The sequence below is a fragment of the Spinacia oleracea genome, chromosome 3, assembly GCF_020520425.1.
Source record: "Spinacia oleracea cultivar Varoflay chromosome 3, BTI_SOV_V1, whole genome shotgun sequence".
Lineage (NCBI taxonomy): Eukaryota > Viridiplantae > Streptophyta > Magnoliopsida > Caryophyllales > Amaranthaceae > Spinacia > Spinacia oleracea.
Genome location: NC_079489.1, coordinates 29,974,186 through 29,999,569, shown reverse-complemented (window position 1 = coordinate 29,999,569; position 25,384 = coordinate 29,974,186). Strand labels below are relative to the sequence as shown.

General features: G+C 34.6%; 4 protein-coding genes across 5 annotated transcripts in view; 1 reads left to right on the top strand and 3 right to left on the bottom strand.

Annotated features, from left to right (window-relative positions):
* Positions 1–6,745: 6,745 nt before the first annotated feature.
* On the bottom strand, positions 6,746–8,944 carry LOC110780861 (probable galacturonosyltransferase-like 4). The gene is made up of 2 exons (XM_056838975.1): positions 8,889–8,944; positions 6,746–7,797 (listed from the first exon to the last, which is right to left on the bottom strand). The coding sequence occupies exons 1-2, from the start codon at positions 8,942–8,944 to the stop codon at positions 6,837–6,839; spliced, it is 1,017 nt and encodes a 338-aa protein (XP_056694953.1). The 3' UTR covers positions 6,746–6,836.
* Positions 8,945–10,710: 1,766 nt separating this feature from the next.
* LOC110788814 (probable galacturonosyltransferase-like 4) lies at positions 10,711–12,340 on the bottom strand. The gene has a single exon (XM_021993450.2). It carries the CDS (start codon positions 12,119–12,121, stop codon positions 11,051–11,053), a length of 1,071 nt encoding a protein of 356 aa, XP_021849142.2. The 5' UTR covers positions 12,122–12,340; the 3' UTR covers positions 10,711–11,050.
* Positions 12,341–12,483: 143 nt separating this feature from the next.
* Positions 12,484–16,730, bottom strand: LOC110788815 (rRNA-processing protein EFG1). Its single transcript, XM_021993451.2, has 7 exons — positions 16,452–16,730; positions 15,449–15,578; positions 15,251–15,366; positions 13,955–14,093; positions 13,317–13,431; positions 13,113–13,176; positions 12,484–13,024 (listed from the first exon to the last, which is right to left on the bottom strand). The coding sequence occupies exons 1-7, from the start codon at positions 16,695–16,697 to the stop codon at positions 12,806–12,808; spliced, it is 1,029 nt and encodes a 342-aa protein (XP_021849143.1). The 5' UTR covers positions 16,698–16,730; the 3' UTR covers positions 12,484–12,805.
* Positions 16,731–22,432: 5,702 nt separating this feature from the next.
* LOC110788825 (O-fucosyltransferase 19) overlaps positions 22,433–25,384 on the top strand; it is a 45,432-nt gene continuing 42,480 nt past the window's right edge. Inside the window, exon 1 of one of the 2 annotated variants that reach the window (XM_056840033.1) lies at positions 22,433–23,006. In XM_056840033.1, the coding sequence (XP_056696011.1) occupies positions 22,605–23,006 (402 nt within the window). In that variant the 5' untranslated portion in view covers positions 22,433–22,604. The remainder of the gene's footprint in view (positions 23,007–25,384) is intronic. The other variant, XM_056840034.1, reaches the window with a different exon arrangement.

Here is a 25,384-nt window from a genome sequence, read left to right as displayed (position 1 = left end):
CAAATAACATTTTTTTTGAGATATAGTAGAGTGTGATAATGAGAAGTGAGTGTGAGAAATGAGTTTGATAATGTGTGTGTATTTAAAGAGTAATGTGGATAAGAATATATGGATTACGTGATAAGATTTTACTTGATTTTATTGGATTTTCTTATATTTTCTAAGATTTTTCAAGATTCTCGATTGGTTGATAGGATTTTATGGAATACGTGATAAGATTTTTTTGGATTTTCTTAGATTTTCGATAAAAATTTTTTGGATTTTCTTAGATTTTCGGTAAGATGTTATTGGATGTTCTTAGATTTTCTTGATAAGATTTTCTTGATAAGATGTTATTGGATGTTCTTAGATTTTCTTAGATTTTCTATTTGGTTGATAAGGTTTTATGGATTTCTTGATAAGATTATATTGTACTTTCTTATAATATAATAACAACAATGTGTAAAATACTACTTGGCAATCAAAAATAATATAATATATTACATAACACAAAAAATACAAAGTTAAAGACATAACACGAACTAATACAAGTTTAAAGGCACAACACGAATTAATACAAGCTTATTAAAAAATTATTAAAACTAGATTGTGACATAAAATTTAAACACATGAAATAAACTAAACATTAAACACTTTGCTAATTATCACCACCATAAAACTCCAACATCAATCTTGCCTTAACTTTTTCCTCATCAGGAGTTAGACAAGCCTTAGACACCAATGTTCGCAAGAAATCATGTTTTGTTTTTTGCTTATCCAATTGGATTCTCTGTTCCTCTATCTCAAGCTGTCGCCTCCTCATTATAGTCTTTTCTTCTGCTTGCTCGAATCTCTTTAAATTTAGTTCGTGCTCATTATTCCTCACTTCAGTGTTAGCTTGCAAACGACTTCCAAAAGACGAAACTGCCTCTGATGATTCTGTCCCTTTTCCTTTTCTTCTGGCCTTAGCTTTCTTTACACCATCTGGTCGAGATATACCTCCAGATACGAAGCTCCCACCACTTGGAAAGACGGTGTCACCATCATCATCAACTCTAATTCTCATGCCACTTCCATCACTCTCTTCAGTAGAAATTGGTAGACTGGCATCGTATGTTTCTCTCTTTGTCTTTGACATACCCCACCTCATCATCACCCTCCACTTTGGGTTTTCATTAGTAAGCATCTTCCAAGCATGCATCAATGTGAAGTTCTTTTTGTTTTCTATGCGGAATAACTGGTGAGCGGTAGCAACTTGGTCCGCATCATTATTCCCACTTGCAAATAACCTACCAGCCTTTTCAAAACTAGCAGCCCACAACATGATGTCTGGAGACATCCTTCCCCAACGACTCTCTAAACATTTTGCATTTCTTACAGCAAGTTCGTACGGTCTACCTACTTGAATTTGGCTATAGCGCACATCAGCTTGCCTCCAAATATTAGCTTTTCTTATGTTGGTGCCTATAATCTGATCGGAGCAAACTTTAATGTAGGAATCAACCAGAGCTTCATCCTCCTGAATCGACCAACTTCGAGACTGAGATGCAACCTTAGTTGGTTAATTTGGTTAATTTGACGGGCAATGGACGTGTCATGATCGGTTCCTGTGTCTCCATAACACGTTCCTCTATAGCTTCATGGTCAACAATAGTGTTAGCATAAAAAGATTGTTGAAAATTTTGAGACGAAGAATTACCCTATGAAGAAGAATCATAGCCGGGATGCTGATTGTTGTCAGAGTTAAGATCAAAATCGTCAAAATTGTTTTCTAAATTTTGAGAATAGTAATTAGGGTCCATTTAATTTTTAAAAAATACGCAAGCACACTAATAAGTAACAATAATAATTTTAACAGTAAATATACCTACTAGTAATAATAATAATAATGACAATAATAATAATAATAATAATAATAATAATAATAATAATAATAATAATAATAATAATAATAATAATAATAATAAAATTAATAAATAACAACCGGAAATAAGATTTTCGAAAATATATGCTACTGGAAATGTTCAGTAATTTTCAAAAAATAACACAAATTATAGTAATACTTAGTAATAAAAATGATTTTGATGATTAAAATAACACAAATTATAATAATACTTAGTAATAAAATATTTTAGAGAGAGAAAATTGATGTTTGAAAGTGTGTCAAAATATAGCAAAATTGATCTCTATTTATAGATCTTGAAATTTTATGACCGTTGGTATAATTATTATTTTTATTTATTAATTTTTTACAGCAAAATTAGCCCTTACAAGATTATAGCCGTTGCAAATTTCAAACAATTTTTTGATTGGTTTAAATTCTGACTATGACAAATGTCACACGGCAATTGGACCGTTGAATGCACATGGTCAGCACAAAGGGAATCTTTCCCTTTTTTTTGGAGTAATTTGCATGCTTAACGGATACTTGTACCAATTTGCATGCAAGTGGGTTACTTTTTGCCTGCAAATTACAGCAAGTGGGGCCCAATAATTTCGGTGAGCAAACAACAAAAATGGAACGTCGTGCGAGCATTTTTTCATTTCCTCGCGAGCACTTTCTAATTAACCCATTGTTATAGGCCGTGTTTTTTTTTCCCTCACGTTTTTTTTGCCCGTGAGCAAATTTTTTCCCCATTGATGGGAGTGCTCTAAGAAAAGGAACTTCAATTCGTCTTTGATATGTATTACGTGTAGAAATAGGAGTACACCAGTTAATTAGAAAGAGGAAGAATTTTAGTGGGCCCCCCCAATTTTGTAAACATCCAAAGAATCCCAAACTTCCACGTCACTATTGGTAGTTGAAGCAAAATACAAATAACATCAGTATGCTCCGCGACTTGGCCGCGGCAAATCGCTATTTGCCACAATGTACTTCGGTTTACACTACTAGCTTTGTACAATTATACTCCAAATATTAACCACTTTGCATTATCACCGACACCAAATAGAACTTATTTTCATATACATCTAATATATCCTCAATACCCTCCCGCAATCACAACGACATTAATATGGACTTCGCGATTCGAGAAATAAAAAAGATACGTCATATGTTTGCCCTATCGTCTCAAAATACAAGGAAAACAAATATGTTTGTCATGTTATTTCAAGGTACAAGAAAAATCAATATGTTTGTCATGTCGTTTCAAAATACAAGGAAAACCAATATGATTGTCCTGTCATTTCAAGGTGCAAGGACAACTAGTATGTTTGTCTTGTCGTTTCAAGATACGTACAAGGGGACCAATATGCTTGCATTCCCTACCGTTTTAAGGATAAGAAGAATCAATATGCTTGTTACGTCGTTTATAGGTACAAATAGACCAATATGTTTGTCTTGTCATTTCATGGTACAAGGAGAAGCAGACCTGTCTCACGGTACAAGTAGAACAAAACCAACCCCTGTCTCACGGTACAAAGAAAACTAAATCTGTCTCATGATATAAAGAGAACCAAACTCTATCTCACGACACAAGGAGAGCCGAACCTTGTCTTAACGTACAAGAAGAACCAAATTTCCATTGAATCAAGAAAAACTCAAGCTTAATTATATACTAGATAAGCCCGTAAGATGTACGGGTATAGGTTAATATTTCATCTAAAACTTAGTTATTTTATGGTTTATTTTCCGCATCATAATAGCTTAGGGTGAATACATTTATTGGATATGATAACATTTATCTCAAAGTTAATACTACCCTCAACAAAAATTTGCAATTGGATGTCTTTCACCTTGCTCGTATGGGAGCAGCTGTAATCCTTTTGTGAATTTTATTTTCTAAAGAACTAATGGAGTAATGGCAATGGAAGGGAAAGCATTAAAAACCAACATCTAAAACCTCATACCTTTAGTGCTTCCAATATTAGAATTACTTCATTATTTTAGTCGTATTATTCAGAAAATAAGGTATTTCAATTCGTATGATTAATTTTTGTATGATACCCTTTTATTTCCGTCTATTATATTTTATACATAGAAAATATACGGTGTACACATTGTATCCACCAACTTTGTTCTTGTAATTAACAGTGGCGGAGCTACCTTGTGTCATGGTGGGCCAAATGACACACCATTAAAAAAAAATTAAAAAATTGAAGTTTTAATTTTATTTAAAAAAAATAATCATAATAGCTTTGAAAGGGTAGCTACGGATAACTTTCCGATTGTTCTGGAACTGGGTATGTTAAGATTTCATGTTTTGCCATGTTTGTACCTTCTTCCTCCAAGAAATTTATGGAGAGAGAAAAAATTTGTTATGTTTGGGGAAAAAGAAAGAAAGATGAGGCGGTAAGCGGTAAGTCGGTAACTAGCATAATGACAGCTACATTGGCCCACATGAATCTTCCTTTTCTGATTTTTGTCTTTAATCATTTTATTTTTATTTTATATTTTATTTTTCTAGTTTTTTCCCTATTTATTTTTATACTGCGTACTTTGTATTTGATGCTTGACTAAAAGTGATTAGAGTTTCACATTTCTTTATCTTTGAGGGGAGTGTTTCACCTTTTCTGTTTTATAAGGGGTATTGGAGTTCTGGACTCCGTAGTACAACTATATTATTTCTATTTTTAAACGGATTTTTCATGAAATGCCCATGAGTTTTGTGTTAATGCACCAAATACCCCTAAACTTTCCAAAATGCACCAAATACCCCTAAGGTTTAATATAAATATACAAAATGCCCAAAATGACTATTTTCCGTTAACTCCGTTAACTTATCCGTTAACTTTAACTTTAATTTAATTTAATTTTTCTCTTTTCCTTTTAATTTCTTCTTTTTTCATTTGTTTTTCTCTCTCCCCCCTTCCTTCTTCCCTGTTAAAAATGGCAGCCAATTTTTCTGGGTTGGAAGCACCATGACAGCTTTTCTCTTCCTCACCACCACCACACACCGCCATGCTAACCCCTTCTCTTCCTCACCACCACCACCCCACACCGCCACCGCCAGACAAACACATACATCGATTTTCCTCTCTCAAAATCCAGATCCCAAAAAATTGATCCCCAAATCAGTAATGGGGGATTTTAATCAACCATTGTTGCTAGTTGCCTTGACCGTAACGTAGGGGGAAGTGAGGGGAAGGGAAACGACGCCGGCGAGGAAGGCGAAGTGGAGTTTGGTGGCGGCGGCAGTGGGGAATGAGGAAGGTGGGGGAAGTGAGGGGGAGGGAAACGCGGGTTTGGTGGTGGCGACAGCAGTGGGTAAGGTGGGGGAGGGGAGGGAAACGCCGCCGGTGAGGAAGGGGGAGTGGGGTTTGATGGTGGTGGCATGGCAGTGGTGGGGTTTGGTGGTGGCGGCATGGCTGCATTCTCTCTCCTCTAATTCGTTGATTCTGTGAGGATGGAGGTGGTTGCAAGGATGGAGCTATGGTTGGTGTTGATAATGGAGAGAGAGGAATTAGGGGTTTGACTTGAGGAGACAGAACAAAGGCAACAACAAGGTTGGAATGGAGAATCCAAATTTTTTTGGGGTAATTGATTTTTTCAGACAATAGTTAATTAATTTAATTAAAGATTAATTAATTTAATTAAGGATTAGTTAATGTAATTAAGGTTAATTAATATAATTAAAGGTTAATTAATGTAATTAAGGGTTAATTAATATAATTAAGGGTTAATGTTAGGATAAATAAAGAAAACAGTTTATTAAGGGCAAAAATGTAAACATACGCTAACGGGGACTTAACGTCCGTTAGCCTTGTGGGCATTTTGTGTATTTATACTAAATCTCGGGGGTATTTGGTGCATTTTGGAAAGTTTAAGGGTATTTGGTGCATTAACACAAACCTCAGGGGCATTTCATGAAAAATCCGATTTTTAAATTTATTATTATGACTTTTAAGTTTTTTTTTATCATTATTATGTTGGAACTTTAAAGTTGTTGTTTCCCGTTCAAGTTTCAAACTCATATACTTTCTCCGTTCTTATTTACATGACACAAATGATTTTGGACACTATTCAAACAAGTTCTTCTGGCTTTCTTTTGTGATTTATACTTAGGAAAAAACGTAGTTGTGTGAGATCTTATTAGATTCGTCTCAATAAATATTTTTTTAAATATCAACTTTTTTTAATTTTTTTATTCATAGTTGAAGATATTAATGTTTGAAATCGTACATTAGAAAACGTGCCTAAATACTTATATCATTTGAAAAAGAACAGAGGAAGTATTTCTTACTCCGTATTTGTCAATAAGAATAGGTATTGTAATTGATTGTCAAATAGTACTATAAGCATATGTTTGTATAATTAAATTAGAAAATGTTTGATTTTTAATTTAATTATAATATTAACTAACATTTTTTATTATTTTTAATGCAATTGTAATTGAATTTGTGTGAGGCGAATGGACGGTGGTAACCCACCATTCGGAAAATCCTAGCTCCGCCACTGCTTGTAAACCTCCATAACACGCGGGTTAAGAAATTAGCCAGTAAACATCTTTAAAATATTTCATATTTCATCTCGCAAAAGAAAATATAGTTCAATATTATAAGTTGATGTCTCGCAAAAAGGTTCATATAAAGGTTTATTAAAAAAAATCTCCTAAAATCAAAGGGATATAAATCCTTTGTTTATTTTCAGTTGCACCATTTTTGTTATGGAAGTTGCATATTAGTGGTACCATTTCCATTTATGGTATGCATTCACATATTGTTTGGGGTGTTCACACACCAAATACTCATTTACCCTTATACATATATTATATTTACCATTAATACCTAATATTTTCTACCTAATTTGTTTGTTATGACATGGGAATTCTTGATATTTACTTTGTTGCTTAATGTTTTGTGCCCAACTGAAATGGTGTAATTACAATCGAATCGATATGTAGAAAAAAAAAGTGATATTATTTGTCTTCTAACCATGTTCTTGATGAGCGGTAGAGGTCATATGGTGCCCATAAATGATCAATGGGGCATGGCTTTCTGGAGTCAAGCCTCAACCACGGTTTACCTTTACCACTCCAGTGGAGTAAGCTGATTGGTCCTGGATGAAGACTCCTACATTTCCCTTCAAAATTGTCACCACCAAGACCATGTTGGTTCCATCTATGATCAACAGCTTTGATATTTCCAGCAAATATAAGCAAGAAAGGTGGCAATGATCCTAAATGATATATCCTCTTTAGTTTTTGTACCACCATCCATTGTTCTACCTTTTGAGTATAGCCTTGTTTTTTCCATGTTTTGACATCTAATACCATGACCCCAGTATTAAAATAACACGGCTTTCTCCCATGAAATGTGTTTGACAAAATAGCATCTGTCCAAAATGCATCTGTGAAATAGGTTGTGAAATTTGCATGACAGTATTCCGGTGCAGCGACTACTTTCTCACCTAAATCAACTCCCCACAATTTTGATATATCATCTACCACAATGATATCAGAATCTAAATAAATTACGCGATTCACATCACGTGGTAGAATGTCAGCCAAATAAATCCTTGCATAATTTAGTGGTTGATCTAATGCTTGTCTAATAGATTTTGATATTTTTCCTCTTACTCGGCTAGAGTCGAATCTATATATTTTAAAACTCAGGTATGGAAATGTAGAGGCTATGCTTGTAAAAATCTCTGGCTCGTGCCTTGCAGAGAGAAAATGGAAAACAAAGTTCTCAGGGCAAGTTGAATGTTGTAGAATCGACATAACTGCTGCCATTGTTCCTCGCAAATAATTCGCATCAAGGGTCATGGAAATGTGAATTTTATCTATGTCATTTGACCCACATTCTATAGAATTCACATATGACGCTGCTTCTCGAAATATAGGGGCGTCGGTGGAAGGCCTTCCTCGCCTAATTACTCTAGAAAATAATTTTAAAAACTTTACTCTTTGATTTTTTCTAAGATAAAATGATCCCGTATAATTATCTATTCAGATTAAAAAAATGTTGTGTTATGCAGTTACAAGGATTCGAACAAGGGTGCATGGTACATAATCAAGGTGCGTCTTGGTGACCATCTTGGCAAGGGGTATCAGCACATGAATATTTACAATACAGTATACAACAAGAATGATTATAGATTTTATGATAAGATTTCAATTACACCCTACTGTGTTAGATGGCAATAAAATGATCCTCTAAATACATTATATATTTTATTGAGCATGAACAAAGGAAATCTGATTCTGCGTTTCCAAGATTAATCTGAACTTCAATTGCAATTATAGATTTTATGTTGCAGTATAAATTGTTAATTTATTAAATCCGATTTTATTAAATCTGGGATTTGTTGCAAATTCATAAATTTGGGACGTTCCAATTCCAATTGCAAATTCGTTAATTTGGGATTTATCAATTGCAAGTAACCATCATGAATCCGCCTAAAAAATAGCACCACCACAATTTCCGATTGTCTGTGGAGGAGGAAAATGAAGGTGGCGATCGTCGAAGAGAGAAAATTTTTTTTGGGCATCGAAAAATAACCCGATGAAATTCTGCGGCTGAAATTTTGTTAATGAATCCTAAAGTCGCCGCTAAAAGCCACGATTCACCCGCCGCTAAAAACCATCGTTCATCAGCCCAAATTAATGAAGAACCATAAAGCACAAATAAATGTATTTAAATGAAAAATAAATAAATAATCAGAAGAACAATGAAGAACAAGAAGAACAGTGAAGAACAACCAGAAGGAGAGAGAACCGTGTAAGGGAACAAAAAAAATATTTTCTCTCTCCTAACTTTTTTTTGGGAATTAATTAAACATTGTTGGAAAGGTAAGAAATTTGAAATTCAAATTAAAAATTTAAAAATAGATTTCAAATTTTAAATTGAAATTTTTAAAAGAAGGGAATCTTTCACAAATGATGTGGCATTGTGTAATTGGTGGTGTGCAAGATGCTCTTGCACACCATGTGTACCCTTAGCATCATCCTAGAAAATATACGGTGTACACATTGTATCCACCAACTTTGTTCTTGTAAACAGTGGCGGAGCTACCTTGTGTCATGGTGGGCCAAATGACACACCATTAAAAAAAAATTAAAAATTGAAGTTTTAATTTTATTTAAAAAAAAAATCATAATAGCTTTGAAAGGGTAGCTACGGAGAACTTTCCGATTGTTCTGGAACTGGGTATGTTAATATTTCATGTTTTGCCATGTTTGTACCTTCTTCCTCCAAGAAATTTATGGAGAGAGAAAAAATTTGTTATGTTTGGGGAAAAAGAAAGAAAGATGAGGCGGTAAGCGGTAAGTCGGTAACTAGCATAATGACAGCTACATTGGCCCACATGAATCTTCCTTTTCTGATTTTTGTCTTTAAGACCTCAAGTGTGGAAGATAATTCTCATTACCATCTTAACCAACCACCAATTGTGGTTTATCTCTTCACATTAATTTATAAATAAATGTTCACATGAAGTCTAAAACAAATAAATTTTTATGTGACTTTTTAATTTTTATGGACTATTTTGAAAAGAAACAAAATTAAAGCATTATGACAACCATGAAGAAACATAATGTCATAAGTCTCATAAGAATAAACTATAGGATTGCCTTACATAGCTGCATATATATATAATATATATATATATATATATATATATATATATATATATATATATATATATATATATATATATATATATATATATATATATATATATATATATATATATATTATATATTATATATATATAGTATTTATTAATTTGACGCACTTAGTTACACGAGAAAACAAATTATACAAATTGTAAGATGATATGATTGAAAACTTATTTGCCATGATAAATGACTTAGCGTGTCTGTGTAGTTGACGAACTTAACGAGTGTTTTTCATTCCATAGAATACAAGTATTTTGGTCAAATATTGAGCTCAAGAAAAATCTAAAACTTTAGTTATTCAATGTAACAACCGGGGCTCGCCCGAGCCACACACTAGTTTATTTTTATACTGCGTACTTTGTATTTGATGCTTGACTAAAAGTGATTAGAGTTTCACATTTCTTTATCTTTGAGGGGAGTGTTTCACCTTTTCTGTTTTATAAGGGGTATTGGAGTTCTGGACTCCGTAGTACAACTATATTATTTCTATTTTTAAATTTATTATTATGACTTTTAAGTTTTTTTTTTATCATTATTATGTTGGAACTTTAAAGTTGTTGTTTCCCGTTCAAGTTTCAAACTCATATGCTTTCTCCGTTCTTATTTACATGACACAAATGATTTTGGACACTATTCAAACAAGTTCTTCTGGCTTTCTTTTGTGATTTATACTTAGGAAAAAACGTAGTTGTGTGAGATCTTATTAGATTCGTCTCAATAAATATTTTTTTAAATATCAACTTTTTTTAATTTTTTTATTCATAGTTGAAGATATTAATGTTTGAAATCGTACATTAGAAAACGTGCCTAAATACTTATATCATTTGAAAAAGAACAGAGGAAGTATTTCTTACTCCGTATTTGTCAATAAGAATAGGTATTGTAATTGATTGTCAAATAGTACTATAAGCATATGTTTGTATAATTAAATTAGAAAATGTTTGATTTTTAATTTAATTATAATATTAACTAACATTTTTTATTATTTTTAATGCAATTGTAATTGAATTTGTGTGAGGCGAATGGACGGTGGTAACCCACCATTCGGAAAATCCTAGCTCCGCCACTGCTTGTAAACCTCCATAACACGCGGGTTAAGAAATTAGCCAGTAAACATCTTTAAAATATTTCATATTTCATCTCGCAAAAGAAAATATAGTTCAATATTATAAGTTGATGTCTCGCAAAAAGGTTCATATAAAGGTTTATTAAAAAAAATCTCCTAAAATCAAAGGGATATAAATCCTTTGTTTATTTTCAGTTGCACCATTTTTGTTATGGAAGTTGCATATTAGTGGTACCATTTCCATTTATGGTATGCATTCACATATTGTTTGGGGTGTTCACACACCAAATACTCATTTACCCTTATACATATATTATATTTAATATTTTCTACCTAATTTGTTTGTTATGACATGGGAATTCTTGATATTTACTTTGTTGCTTAATGTTTTGTGCCCAACTGAAATGGTGTAATTACAATGGATATGTAGAAAAAAAAAGTGATATTATTTGTCTTCTAACCATGTTCTTGATGAGCGGTAGAGGTCATATGGTGCCCATAAATGATCAATGGGGCATGGCTTTCTGGAGTCAAGCCTCAACCACGGTTTACCTTTACCACTCCAGTGGAGTAAGCTGATTGGTCCTGGATGAAGACTCCTACATTTCCCTTCAAAATTGTCACCACCAAGACCATGTTGGTTCCATCTATGATCAACAGCTTTGATATTTCCAGCAAATATAAGCAAGAAAGGTGGCAATGATCCTAAATGATATATCCTATTTAGTTTTTGTACCACCATCCATTGTTCTACCTTTTGAGTATAGCCTTGTTTTTTCCATGTTTTGACATCTAATACCATGACCCCAGTATTAAAATAACACGGCTTTCTCCCATGAAATGTGTTTGACAAAATAGCATCTGTCCAAAATGCATCTGTGAAATAGGTTGTGAAATTTGCATGACAGTATTCCGGTGCAGCGACTACTTTCTCACCTAAATCAACTCCCCACAATTTTGATATATCATCTACCACAATGATATCAGAATCTAAATAAATTACGCGATTCACATCACGTGGTAGAATGTCAGCCAAATAAATCCTTGCATAATTTAGTGGTTGATCTAATGCTTGTCTAATAGATTTTGATATTTTTCCTCTTACTCGGCTAGAGTCGAATCTATATATTTTAAAACTCAGGTATGGAAATGTAGAGGCTATGCTTGTAAAAATCTCTGGCTCGTGCCTTGCAGAGAGAAAATGGAAAACAAAGTTCTCAGGGCAAGTTGAATGTTGTAGAATCGACATAACTGCTGCCATTGTTCCTCGCAAATAATTCGCATCAAGGGTCATGGAAATGTGAATTTTATCTATGTCATTTGACCCACATTCTATAGAATTCACATATGACGCTGCTTCTCGAAATATAGGGGCGTCGGTGGAAGGCCTTCCTCGCCTAATTACTCCAATGCGTATGCCAACGGAAGCCGTATTGGTGGTTGTAATTGGGTGCAAAAGAACAAAACACAGGAGGCCAATCAGTGGAAGATGGGAACAAGGGTTCCACAAGGCCATCCGGCCTGTCAAGGTTTTTTTTTTAGATTCTAGCTACTTAGGAATTTAGGACTACTTAGGAATTAGGATGGCTCGATCGATAACAACAACAAGTAAGAAGACCCATAAAGGGCCGGCGATAAACAAAAAACAAAAAACAAAAAACAAATAACAAATAACAAATGTTGAGGGAAACAATTATTGGTAATCATTTCATTCATGTCATTTGAGGAGGAAAATATCACAACGTACAACTTGTTATTTCACTCAAACAACCCCGTTTTAGGAAAATAATTTCCTATATTCTAGCTTCCACTGTTTAAGGGATATAATATTCAGGGTTAACGTTGGACTTATTTTTCATTTGTTATAAATGGATAAGATTGATAACAAGATTATATTTAATGCTGGACATAACTCTTGTTTTCGAAGATCAATTACACGTAAAATGTTTTACTTTATCTAAGCATAATAAGACCGCGAAAATTATTGCAATTCATGTCCACTTACAAAAAGATTTCCCTTGTTCTTAGTAAACATACAGCAAGTAACACCAGGCTAGTTTCCGTTCATGTAGACCCCCATTGAGTCCTTTCTTCAATGCATAAGTGTTTCAGCATATACTCATGTCAGACCACTTTCAGGTTCTCCTGGTAAGTAAATAAATGTTTCAACTTATAACCAAGCTCAAGCAAGAATGAAAACCTACTGCTTCTTCTTCTTAGGCCTACGCTTTCTCGGCCGCTTGGGAGCATCAGAATTGGAACTCAAGTTGCTACTCTGGCCCGTTTGTGAATTTGAGAATTCTCTCTTATTATTATTATTTAAATTCCTTTGGTTTGATGTGTTCCGGGGCGTGAAGTTCCTCGTTATTTGTTTCTGAGGATGAAGCGGCGGCATTAAAGATCGAGCTGACTTCGGTTTCTTCAGTAAACAAGTACACCAGTTTAGTCATTTAGAAAAATCCTTCTATGCAGGCATCTGTATGTATCATAATGGGATGAGGAAGTACCTGATTCCTCTCATCACTGGATAAGCCAGATGCAGCTTTACCAGAAGTACTAGAAACTTGTTCCCTGATAACAGCACACATGTTATACGAACACATTGCTAACCAAACAATGCAAAAGAATAGCGCCAATTAATTCCCTTTCATGAACCGCAAAAGTTTTACAACTACAAATTAGGAAAGGAAACAGAACTAGGAGGGGAAAACCTTGCACTTATATCTGTCAACTCGTCATCTGCATCTGCTTCATCACTTGAAGTCCCTGATACAAAGAAATCATCATCACTGAGATCTGCTATCCCATCATCTTCACTACCTGTCTCTGCAAACAGAAAAGTATACCAAAAAAAAGAAGTTATGTTGGAGCTGTAAGGTTCTTCGCATTAGTCAAAAGCCCTGAATGTAAACCGAAACAATGAAGGAAAGAGACAACACTATTCATGCATAGCACTAAAAGGAATTCGAAAACAACATACTTGAAGTTGATTGACAGAGCCATCGGACAAGTATATTTTGAAATCTCAAATGTGGTAGCATTCCAGAACACACTAAATTTATCTCTTAACCCCGAGGTATAGGTGATTACTACTACAGGATATGGCTAAGGAGAAAACCTTCCTACGAAACATGGTCATCAGTCTTACCAAACTCTGAAAATTGTGGCAAGAAAGAGATACCAATAGTTGATTCCAATATTTTTTCTACAACCAATACAGAATTTTCGCTACTGAGCTACAAGCCTACAACTGTAGATGTGCAGGAATTGACACAAAATTAAGATAGGGAGAACTAGACTCCCACGATGACACTTCGAAAAGCAAAATATGCGCAAAAGGAGGGGATACCTTCCAAGTCCTTTCCATTGGCTGCAGCAGCAATTATGTTTGCTTTAATCTGCATACGCAATCGATTCCTCCTGTCTACAATGTCGGCACTGTCTTCTCCAGAGAACAAAGAGACATATTTTTCTGTCTTGGGGAAAAACTGCAACACAACCAAGTAAACTCGGTAACCAATGGAAAACAAAAGAATTACATAAAAAACCAAACCTGCAAGCCAGGCTAACAGGCTCCTCGTATTAGCAATAAAAACAAGCTAAGTATTTTTGAAATGGCATTTGTTACTATGTCATGTGTCAGACTTGGCTGTTTGTGAAAACTTTCCATGTTTTTGGCCTAACATTGAGTGTCAAAGATGTGGGTACTTCAGGTGAGATGAAGTAGCCAAGTAACATAGATTTAGATGAAATGAGCAAGTAATACATGTTACTTGTTCCCACATTGTCATATATAACTAATACGGAGCATATCACATTCATTCCATAACACCTTCTTTAAAAGGATCATTTACAAAATATTGATTATGGTCTATGATGATCCAGAGCACGGGACAAGAATATGCTACAGAAATAAAACAAATTTGAATAATTCTTTGAAAAAACTAATCTCTTTCCACACCAAGAGCCTCTTTCAACTAGTCGCACAGTATTGACATCAAGTTTATGATGAGCAAACGTAAAGATACTTGTTTTCCACTGGATACAGAAATCTAACAAGCTACTAGGTGCAAGGCAGTTCAGGTAGAATCCAGAAAGACTGGAGAAAAACGGGTAACAACAGAACAAACAGAAGAGTCGGAGTATTTCCCAAATTACATTAAAATGCAGGGCTTGCAGGTATAAAAAGACAATCAAGACAAAACCCCGCAGTAAAGGGTGAGGGCGGGGGGTGTATGCCACTATGCCCCCTTTCACTCTTCACTACATAGGCTTACGTACTTTGGCTTCTTGTTCATCACTTGAGTTTTTCTGTTGGTCATGTTCAGATGTCTGGAAGTGGTACTGGGAATTTCTGTTTTCAGCCTTCCAAAGTAGTATTGCTCTGTAGCAATTCAAAATTAAAACAAAACCCAACCCGACATAGAGATACGGTATGAACATCAGCGAAAACAGAGAAAACTTTATAGATTAACCAACCCTGTATATCGTTTGTGTAATTAGTCTCTCTTTCAAAAACTGCGGCAGCTAATGAGTTGCAAATAAGTAAACTTCCATAAATTAGCCAACAAATGCAGTCATCCTACACCTATTACTACTAATTTTGATAGTAACACATACTTCATACACATCTTAGTGAGCTTACCCTAACATATTCCAGATCTTCTTTCAACTGAGCTATCTCTATCTCTTGTAGTTCACCAGATGATGAACGTAGGTGCTTCTCCAAACGCCTCAACCTTCTCTCTATCTTTCTCCTCTCTAAAAATCAAAACTTAACCACTATGAGCCCTATACTACAAAATTATATGTCAATATAGAAGAAAGACAGATAACGAATTACCAAAGAATTTGATCTTCCTGTCTCGAAGAAATACTTTACGTTCTACAGCCAACCGAGTGTGAAGGTCTTGCTGCTTCCTCAACCCTTCCAGCTTCTTCTCTTGAGCTGCTTTGATTTCAGGTGGAAGATCCTCCACAGTCAGACAAAAGAAAAAAATTTAGACGATGGCATAATTACAGATAAACACTCCTCAATATATACATCCAATATACTTCAGTGACCTATGGAAAAAAGTACATCCTTGGAATAACAATGACTTAACACTTTTGTCCTCCTACTTCTTTGCAACTAAATTTCGTATCTGGACATATTTCAATTTGGAAAATGCACAAGGTTTTGTATTGTCACTCGTCACATAAATGTATCTAAACTTGACTATCTAAACTTGACTGCCTAACAGTGCATGAACCAGATAGCTCAATTCCTATACATGGACGATGGACCAGATCACCAAATAGCTCAATTTCTAGCTTCAACAAAACTAGACTGCCAAACAGTTTTAAATTAGGCCAAAATGCACAAGGTTTTGTGGCTCTCAACGCGAAATTAAACTTGACTGCTGAACAATACATGAACCAAATAGCTCAATTTCTAGCATTAAACTAAATTTGAATGCCAAACAACTTTAAATTGAATAAGGTTTCGTAAATCGTGACACGCCACATGAAACTAAACTCAACTGCCTAACAAGACATGTACCAGATAGCTCAATACCTATACATGAATCGGATACCTCAAGCTTTCAATTTGATCAACAAGCATAAAGTTGCGTCATTCTCAAGACGAAACTTAACTCGACTGCGGAACAATGCATAATCGGACAGCTCTAATTCTAGCATTAAACTAAACTCGACTGTAAAACAGTTTTCAGTTAGGTCAAAATCCTACACTTCATTCAAAATGAAATCCTATAATGTATATTTCAATCAAAAAACAAGCAGAAAAATATATAACCAATAGGGTTTATGTATTCAATTGAAAAGATTGACAGAACAAAAAATACCTTGCGGAGCAAACGCTCTATGGAACGAATTTGATTTTTTAGAGAAGCGGCCTTAGGTTTCTTGGCAACACCACCAATAGCCTTCGAACGATGACTGCTGCTGACCTTCCGTTCGGCAACTTGGCGTTTGCCATAGCCGCCATGCGGCATTTTAGGGATGGGATAAGCGGTAGGAGAGAGATTAGGGTTATGGAGCAGAAGGCTGTGCTGTGGTGTGCTGTGGTGAGTTTTTGCGTGTCCAACCATATGGAATTACGGTTTCTAAAACAACTACGGAGTGGTCCGGAGTGTTTAGACAATTTTAGGATTCGCGGAAAAGAGTTATGTGTTAGCTAAATAATGAATTAGAACGACTTAGCTGGATAATGCGTATGTACGAACTGAACCAATTGTCGTGCTGTGGTCGGACCACTGCTCTAAAAGACAACTCCGCGCTACCTCCGATACAGTAGAACTCTTGCGGTTGCCCTCCAGGGTTTACACGACACCGAGAATTATGTGCACTCACAATCCCCGATTGGAGACCAGAATATTTGCCCAGAAAGAGAGGAATTTGAGAGAGAGATCGATTGCTATTTTCTGTGTATTTTTGTGGAAAAAAGACGATGAATTTATAGAGAGGTTTTGGGAAACTGTAACAGCCATAAACGGCTAGTGGAGAAGTTACGGGAGTAATGGGGAAACTGCAACAGTCATAAAACGGCTAGTGGGGTTAATGACGTGATTAATGGAGTAGTTTCCAAAGTTAATGGGTTGATTAAGTCTTCTGACTTAATCAAACCGCCCTTGACCAAAAAGAATAACTCGGCCCACAAAACCCACCCCACGCCCGCGAACCACATTCGCCAAGGCCCAAGGCCCTCGCCCGAGCCCGACCCGACGCGCGTGTGTGTGTTGTGACCACCCATGCCACTCTCAAGCATTCTTAAACAAATGTTTCCCTCAAACCCCCAAATATAAACATTGAATATGGTTTGTGTTTTTCCCATGTGGGACTTTTTATATTCCCACATTTTCCCACTTCCCACTCATTTTCTTTTGTATTTCTCACAAGGATTTCCAACATAATGCACATAGGTTGTTAATTTAAGGGGTAATTTGGTTTAAACGGAGTAAAGAGAACAAAATGAAATTTTTTTTTGTTTTTTTTATGCATTAGAGGGAAAGGCCCAAGAAACTAAAATTACAGGAAAGTAAAACTAAGCTACTGAAAAGAAAAAAGAAAAAAAAAATTACCAAATCAAGGAGGAATGAAACGTGGCAAACTCATGCTTCTAATATCCTCATCTAAAGTACGATTAAGAGTTAAAGGAATATCCTCCAAGATCACGATTTCGTGAGATTGAGCTTCCCATGGTTGGCAAGCAAGTCCGCAACGCGATTTCCTTCATGATAGATATGTATCACCTTAGTTTCCCAATCTTCCAAGTTGATCATTGTACGACAGTAATCGATGAGATGGGCACACTCGCTAGGATTGACAGTAGCATTTGAAGTGCTTGAACACACACTAGGTTGTCTAGTTGTATACTAGCTTATTGATGTGCAAATTCCTGGCCAACTCAAGACCTCTTACCAAAGCTCTGTATTCATCTTTACAGACATTCCAGTGGCCAAAACTTGCAGCCAAGAGTGAGACCAAAGTTCCACTTGAATCACGAAGCACTGCACCCCACCTGCCGGACCCTAAGAGCCTTTCGTCGCTCCATCTGTGTTGAGCGCATACCGAGCTTCAGGTGGTGCATTCCATGCTACATTACAGCCTTCGAGCAGGAATTATTTACGGCTCATTGATGGAATAGAAGAAGCTACGTCTGGTTTCATCAAATCGAACCTGAAGGAATGCACCCAAGTCCACTGGAATATCGTTCCGACCAAATACGAAGATGTTACGCCAGCACCATATCCACCACAAAGCTAGACAGAAGTATGTGAAGGAAATGTGTCCTTCACCAAATGTGCATTATTCTAATACCAGGGTTCAGATTAGTTACGAATAATTAATTCAGTAAGATCAAGTGATCGGCACAGCTAACTAGAGAAATGTTTCCGATCAGTGAGTTCAAATCCTTGTTAGGCTCACAACTTACTCTTGACTAGATATACAAGGTCACACCAATGACATAAAACAGATCGTCGGATTAAATGAATCGGAAATCCATTTAATGGATTTTCGGGAAATTAGTTCGGAAAACATAATATACAATATGACGTTGGATCGGAATCGTATATCGTATTGCGTATATACGTAAGTTAGGCGAAACGAATAAATCATATCGTACGACGTTGGATCTTATCGTACTATACGATAAATAAATTGTCGAACGCAATTTAGACGCAAGACGAAGTGCAGCCCACGAGCCGAGTGCACGAGGCACTCGAGGCCCGTGGGCGCAAGTGCGTAGCTACGAGCAATCGAGCAACACAACAGAACGGTAAGCCCATCGTTGGCCTGATGCGTGTGTGCTTGTGCGTGCGGGCCAAAGGCAACAAGGCAACAACAGTAGCACTGGCCAGGGCGCGACCTACGACCCAGCGAGCTGTGCTCTGACCGGCCATCTTGGTCGGTTGGCTTGCTTATGTTTGCTAGGTTATTTTAATAGCCTACACACATGTTTTCATACACAACACATTACACAAACCCTAGGCATCTAAGTGAGAACCCTAATTCTCTCTTTGCCTCCAAACTGTGTTCTTCTCTAAAAGTCAAAATACCTTGAAAGAGTTCTAAGCTATCAACCTCAAGGCGGATCTGCACTTTCGGTGGAATAAGTAGAGGACCTACAATTGTAGTTTTCAGTCGTGTTCATAGACTATACGAGAGTACACGCTACAAATGTATGTTATGCTTAAAATGTACTTTATAAATGGATTCTGGCATTGGGGATTATTCCGCTATTATGTTATTTGATTAACCGTAAATCTCACCAACGGTATCATGAGATACTTGTATTCAAAGTATTTTTTTAGCATTTATTTCATGTTTTAATGTTGGTCAAATTTTCTGTGATTTTTTTTTCTTTTCGAAATTTTATTTTCGGATTATTGGATGAATCGTGAAAATAATGTTGTTTTCGAAAAGTACTGGATTTTCAATTTTCCTGACCCTAAATCGATTGAAATCGGCATTCTAAATTCAATTATTGAGATCAGATATGTGAAATTCATCCCCAAAGTATGTTTTTTTGTGTGTTTTTCATGTTTAATGAATTAAAACGTGTAATTTAACAGGTTTAAAAATTAATATAAGAGCTATTCGATTTATAATTAATTGAAATTTTGTCCTATTGATGTTTATAATTTTATGAACCTATAATAAATTTTTCGTTCATAAATTTTAATAAAAAAATTTAATCCCAATTTAACCTAAATTAATGAATTTTTGATCGAAAATTAATTGGTTAATTGGTTAGATATGAAGAAAAAAAATTAGGGGAGAAGGGGAATATGATTTCATGTTTAATGGCTCATTTAAAAAATTCAAGAATTAAAATTTTGATTAGATTCGTTAATTTTAATCGTTTGCCTAAACCAATTTTGATAAAATATCTAAAACTTAAATGTTTAAATGTTTGGATTAGATTATCATAATTATTCAATTTTTTGTTGATGTTCGTCGTTCATTAAATTCGAATATTCGTTATCCTAGATTTGTTAATTTCATTAATAGGATTGTTTGAAATTATATAAATCGCCCACTTTAATTATTTTTCGTAATCTAAAACGATTGGAATTGTTGAAATTATGAAAAATTAAAACGTGCAAATTTTGTTTCGTAATATTAAAATTAGAATTTTATATTCGTTGGACGAGCAAGCCACTCGCACTTGGGCGAGGGGTAGATGTTGTCCATATGCTTTGCGTGGTGCTTGGCATTGCATGCCCATGGTTGTGTGCAAGATCAAGTAGCCATACAAAGGGGCAAGCAATGCGGCACGAGGGCACGCCTATGGGCGTTGGCCTATTGGCGCGTGCCGCGCTTGCAGGCAGCAAGCTGGGTGAAGGCTTGACCTTGCGTTCCAGGCAGCGACGCGACAAGCCATCAAGGCGAGCCAACACGCGCTAGCCAAGCGAAAAGCAACGATGAGCTACGATGGAAGCAGTGCCTGTATGAGGCATAGGTATGCCTTGTGCGGCAAGCTAACCACAGCGTGACATTGGGTTGGTCACGAGCCTAGCCCATGTTACACGTATTTGTGTATTTTGCTTCATTTTAAATCCCGAGGCCAAATTTTGGGCTTTGTGTTTATTTTTGCACCAAGGGGCTAACGGTTGTAGACGCCTACATTTGTCCCTAGGGCCGACACGGTGTGTTCCGATGATGAAACTATAACCTGCTCGCCAACAATGCACTCTGATTAGCTAAAGAACGACCCTTGACTGATTGAAGAGACCATCCGGAGCAGAACCCGTTAAATATAGTAAACTTCCATAAATAGACAACTTCCTAAAATGGACTGGACACATATTTAGTCGCATTTGCATTCCACCATCTAATCGAATTGGGATGTTTCGCAAGGCGTTAAAACACCATCTTCATCTTATAGTCAATTACATTCTTCCATCTTCTTCTTAGATATTTTCTCTCTTCCTAAAAAAACTCGAGGGGCACTTGGTGAATTTTATCTTCAAAACTCAAGCATTTCATGAAAAAAACCGTTTTCTTTGTGTTGTTAATTTCTAGGATCCAAGCACCCATTGCTTTTGTTTTGATGTTATTAAATTAACACCACTCCCTGAAGAGTTTAGTACAATGAAGGGTTTCCGCCAATACTCTTCGATCCTTGCATTCCAAGTACAAAGAAATATTATTACAAGGACGACATACTTTGAAAGATAGGTTTAACTAATGATGACTTGAAAGAAATTGTTAATGGTAAAACATTTGATTTGTAAAAACTAGTGGCTTTCTATCATCCCGATCTTGTTCCCCACTCTAGGAAAGTGTATCGTAGACGGACATTGTGCCTTTGCTTGTTGTGTCGCTTCCTTTTCATCAATGGTGTCAATGAGATTGGTATGTCTTTAATGGTTGTAATTGCTGAACAAATTAATATTGTTCGTACCCCTATTCCTTTTTTCTTGGACGAACGTTGGTCAGTCTAGACCGCTTGAAGATGAACCCGCAAGGGAGGTTTCCGGCATCCCTCTTTTACCAAAAGGTAAAATTTCTTCAATCTGTACTTTAGTCCGAATTTTCGTCGGTCTTCTTTTTTGTCTTTCTGTCTTTTTTTCTGACTTGACGGGATTCGGACGCGACGGACAACACTTGGTTCCAGCGGTCCACGCCGGGTCTTGCGCAGGCTGTGCTAGTAGATTGCCAATCACTTTTTTTTTTTGCAATTTCTTTACTTTACCTTTTTATTATTATTATTATTTCGACAGATCTATTTAGTTTTTTGCTACATATTTGGTTGATGGGACACCTCATATTAATCGACGGTTTAGTAATTAACAATGTATTTTTATTGAAGAAAGTTTATTGAATTGTCCGCAAATAAATTTGAAATTTGGAGTACGTGATTCACATGAGGCATTTTCACTAAATTCACATATTTTTATAACAAATAAATATGTACTTTAATCACGCATATTGGAAAGGAACATATTTATGTATTTAAATAAAAAAAAATAAGTTAGACATGTGATACATAATTAAATAAATTAAGAACAATAAGAAGGAAATTCCAGTTAATATTCAAAATTAAACTTCTATTATGTTGACAGACAATGGGTGATTCCAATATATGTTATTAGTTTCATGTTCTGAGTTGCTTTTGTTTAAAGTTTAAGATAATTTATTTTTATTATATTTTTTAAATTAAAAATGGAAATGATAATGACATAAAACAAAATACATATTAAGAGTAGTTCTCGGCTTCTATTTCGCATTTTAATATTTAAAAGTAAATAATAATTGTATACATGCTAAAAGAAAGGGAAGAAAGAAGAAAGGTTAATATGCCTTAAATGATGCCATATTTATTGGATCCAATAAATTAATCAAATTTCTCTCTCACTTTTCCCCACAGATGAAAGTGTCTTGTTTCGAGCTTACTTTTTTTTTTCCCTCGCACAACATTACGTTAGAGAAGAATATGGAAAGAATTACAATATCATATTCTTAATATCAATAAATTAATTTCTAAAGAAATGAAAATGTATATGAAGAAGGTTTATTTAGAGGCTAGATCAAGACCAAGAGGAACTACTGAAAATTGTAATGAGGTTAAACGAAATAATCAAGCTAATAGTAGTAATGAGAATGCAAGACGGAATGAGGTAATTACAAAGAAGGAAATACAAAGTTTCCTTTGCAATTGTAATCCTTATAGAAAGAATCTTGGTAGCTGGTTGTTTAAGGTTTTGGTGATATTATTTATAATTACAATGGCATCAAAGATTTATCTTCTTAATAGTTTTCATGAGTTGTATATAAGAGAGAAAGAATTTATTTTCCCTCTCATGGTGATCAACGAGACGAGGAGGACTAGTCTTGAGGAGCGACATCAAAATTTCACAAGTACAAAAAAACTTATGCCTCAAAATATCCAGGTTTGTTTTTTTTTTTCTTCAATAGCCTTCTTCAATCTAATACTTGAATTCTTACTTATTTAATTCACTAAATAATTTTTGTTTAATTTTTATTTAATTTTATAGTGTGATACATGATTCTTCGAGTAATGTTTGAGTTATGCCGATAAAAAAATGTCAAAAATTAATATATAAAAAAAAAAAGCTTCAAGCTAATATAATACTCTAACTAAAATACACTAATTTTCATGCCATAAATGCATGATCATAATCATCATCATCATTATTAACGAAAAACACACACATACGCACAAAACGCGAAAAAAATAATCCAAAAGTCACATTACTTAATCGTGAATAAGTTAATAGATAATTATTGAATGGTAACATTATGGGAAAGACTCCACTTAATCTCTAACCTTACTAATATGAAAAAAAAAATATGTTTTAATATTTACACAAAATTTGAAACGGTTATTTATGTTAACAAAACTTTTGCGTGACTTGTTAATTGATGTTATTAATCTTCTAGGTAATCGTTTAAAATTTCTCTTTCGTTAATGATAGTTATAAATATTATACAACTATATTTATCAACAAATAATGTGGTTTTAGTAGTTACTTTAACAGATAATTAAGTATGAGTCATTAAACATAATAGATTTACCAGAATTCAAATACGTTAACTGAATTTTCCATACCATGACCAAAATTGAAATGACAAAATTTAAACTTGATAGAAATTAAATCCACCCAAAATTACTGATATTAATTGTTTTGTTATAGAATTGTTTATCAAGAGACCATAATACATCTTAGTTTCTCAAAAAAATCATTATGTGACTATATAACTAAACTAAACCTAAGAAAAATGCTTCATCGCTCAGATCTGTCTAAATGGCCTAATTGATATATTTATGAGTTGTTGTACAACTTCCACAAGTCTATATTACTCACTCAGTTCCTTATTGATTGTCCGGTATTAAAGTATTTAGATTCCAATGAGAATGGATTATAATACTCTATCGATAATTCTTGAAGAAAAAAGGAAAAACAATATACTATGATCTTACTTAATCCGCAATCGTTGTAGATTCACAATATCAGCTTTTATAAATTTTTATAATACATATTTATGATATTTGTGCTATGATATTAGGCAAATTTGTTAAAAATGACCTTTTATAACCCAAATTTTGCGAGAAATGAACTTATATAATTTTTTTTTGTAAAATCACACCTTAATGTAAATTTTTTTGCCAAAAAGGACCTTATATATATATATATATATATATATATATATATATATATATATATATATATATATATATATTTTTTATTTTTTTTTGTGAAATCACACCTTAATGTAATTTTTTTTGCGAAAGACAAACAAAAGTAAGTTTCCGGCATTGACTGAACTTTTCCGGTCATTGACTTGCACGTGAGAAGCACGTGTGGCTTTATTTTGCTAACCGCACCCAATTTTCCTCCAAAATTCTAAGCTTTAAAACCTAAAGTTCAAAAAAAAATCGAAAAAACCAAGTTTGAAAATTTAAGACTCGGGAAAAATCAGTGTCTTTAGCCAACTTAAGCCACATGTGCTGCTTACGTGCAAGTCAATGGCCGAAAAAGCTCAGTCAATGCCGGAAACTTCTCTTAGGTCCTTTCTCGCAAAAAAATTTACATTAAGGTGTGATTTCACAAAAAAAAAATATATAAGGTCATTTCTCGCAAAATTTGAGTTATAAAAGGTCCTTTTTGACAAATTTGCCATGATATTATACTATTGTATTAAAAACTATGCGAAAAGTGAAACAAAACAATAAAAAAGAAACATAGAGATTACTCCGTATAAAAAGTTCATTCCTCGAATTGAGTTATTTTTGTTTCACTAATATAGTTAATTAGTCCTAATTAATTTCATATTTACATTTACTCCGTATTATTTATTCATCATTATGATGGAATCACAAAATTAGGAATTTTATACAATTTTTTAAGTTATTTTTTCTCTTATTCATATATAATGAATCTCTAACATCAATAATGAGACAATACCCTAAAGCTAAAATTTAATAGTGTTTAACTCCTTTATAACGCCAACTCAGATTGCAAAAGAAAGTAAGGGTCACACCACTTTAAAATCTAAGATTTGGACCAATTGAGGTTGGCATGAGTGGTTAAGGGCCTCTTGCTCCTTAACCAAGGTCTCGGGTTCGAGCCTTGGGAATGGAAAAAATCTCAACTGGGAGGGATGCTGCCCATCGAGGTACCCATGCAAACTCCCACGGGAGATTACCTCGCCGAAAGCGGTGGGAACTCCTCGTAGTAGAACCAAAAAAAAAATCTAAGATTTGGATATATTCTAAAACAAAGCATGCTAACATGATACACGTTTT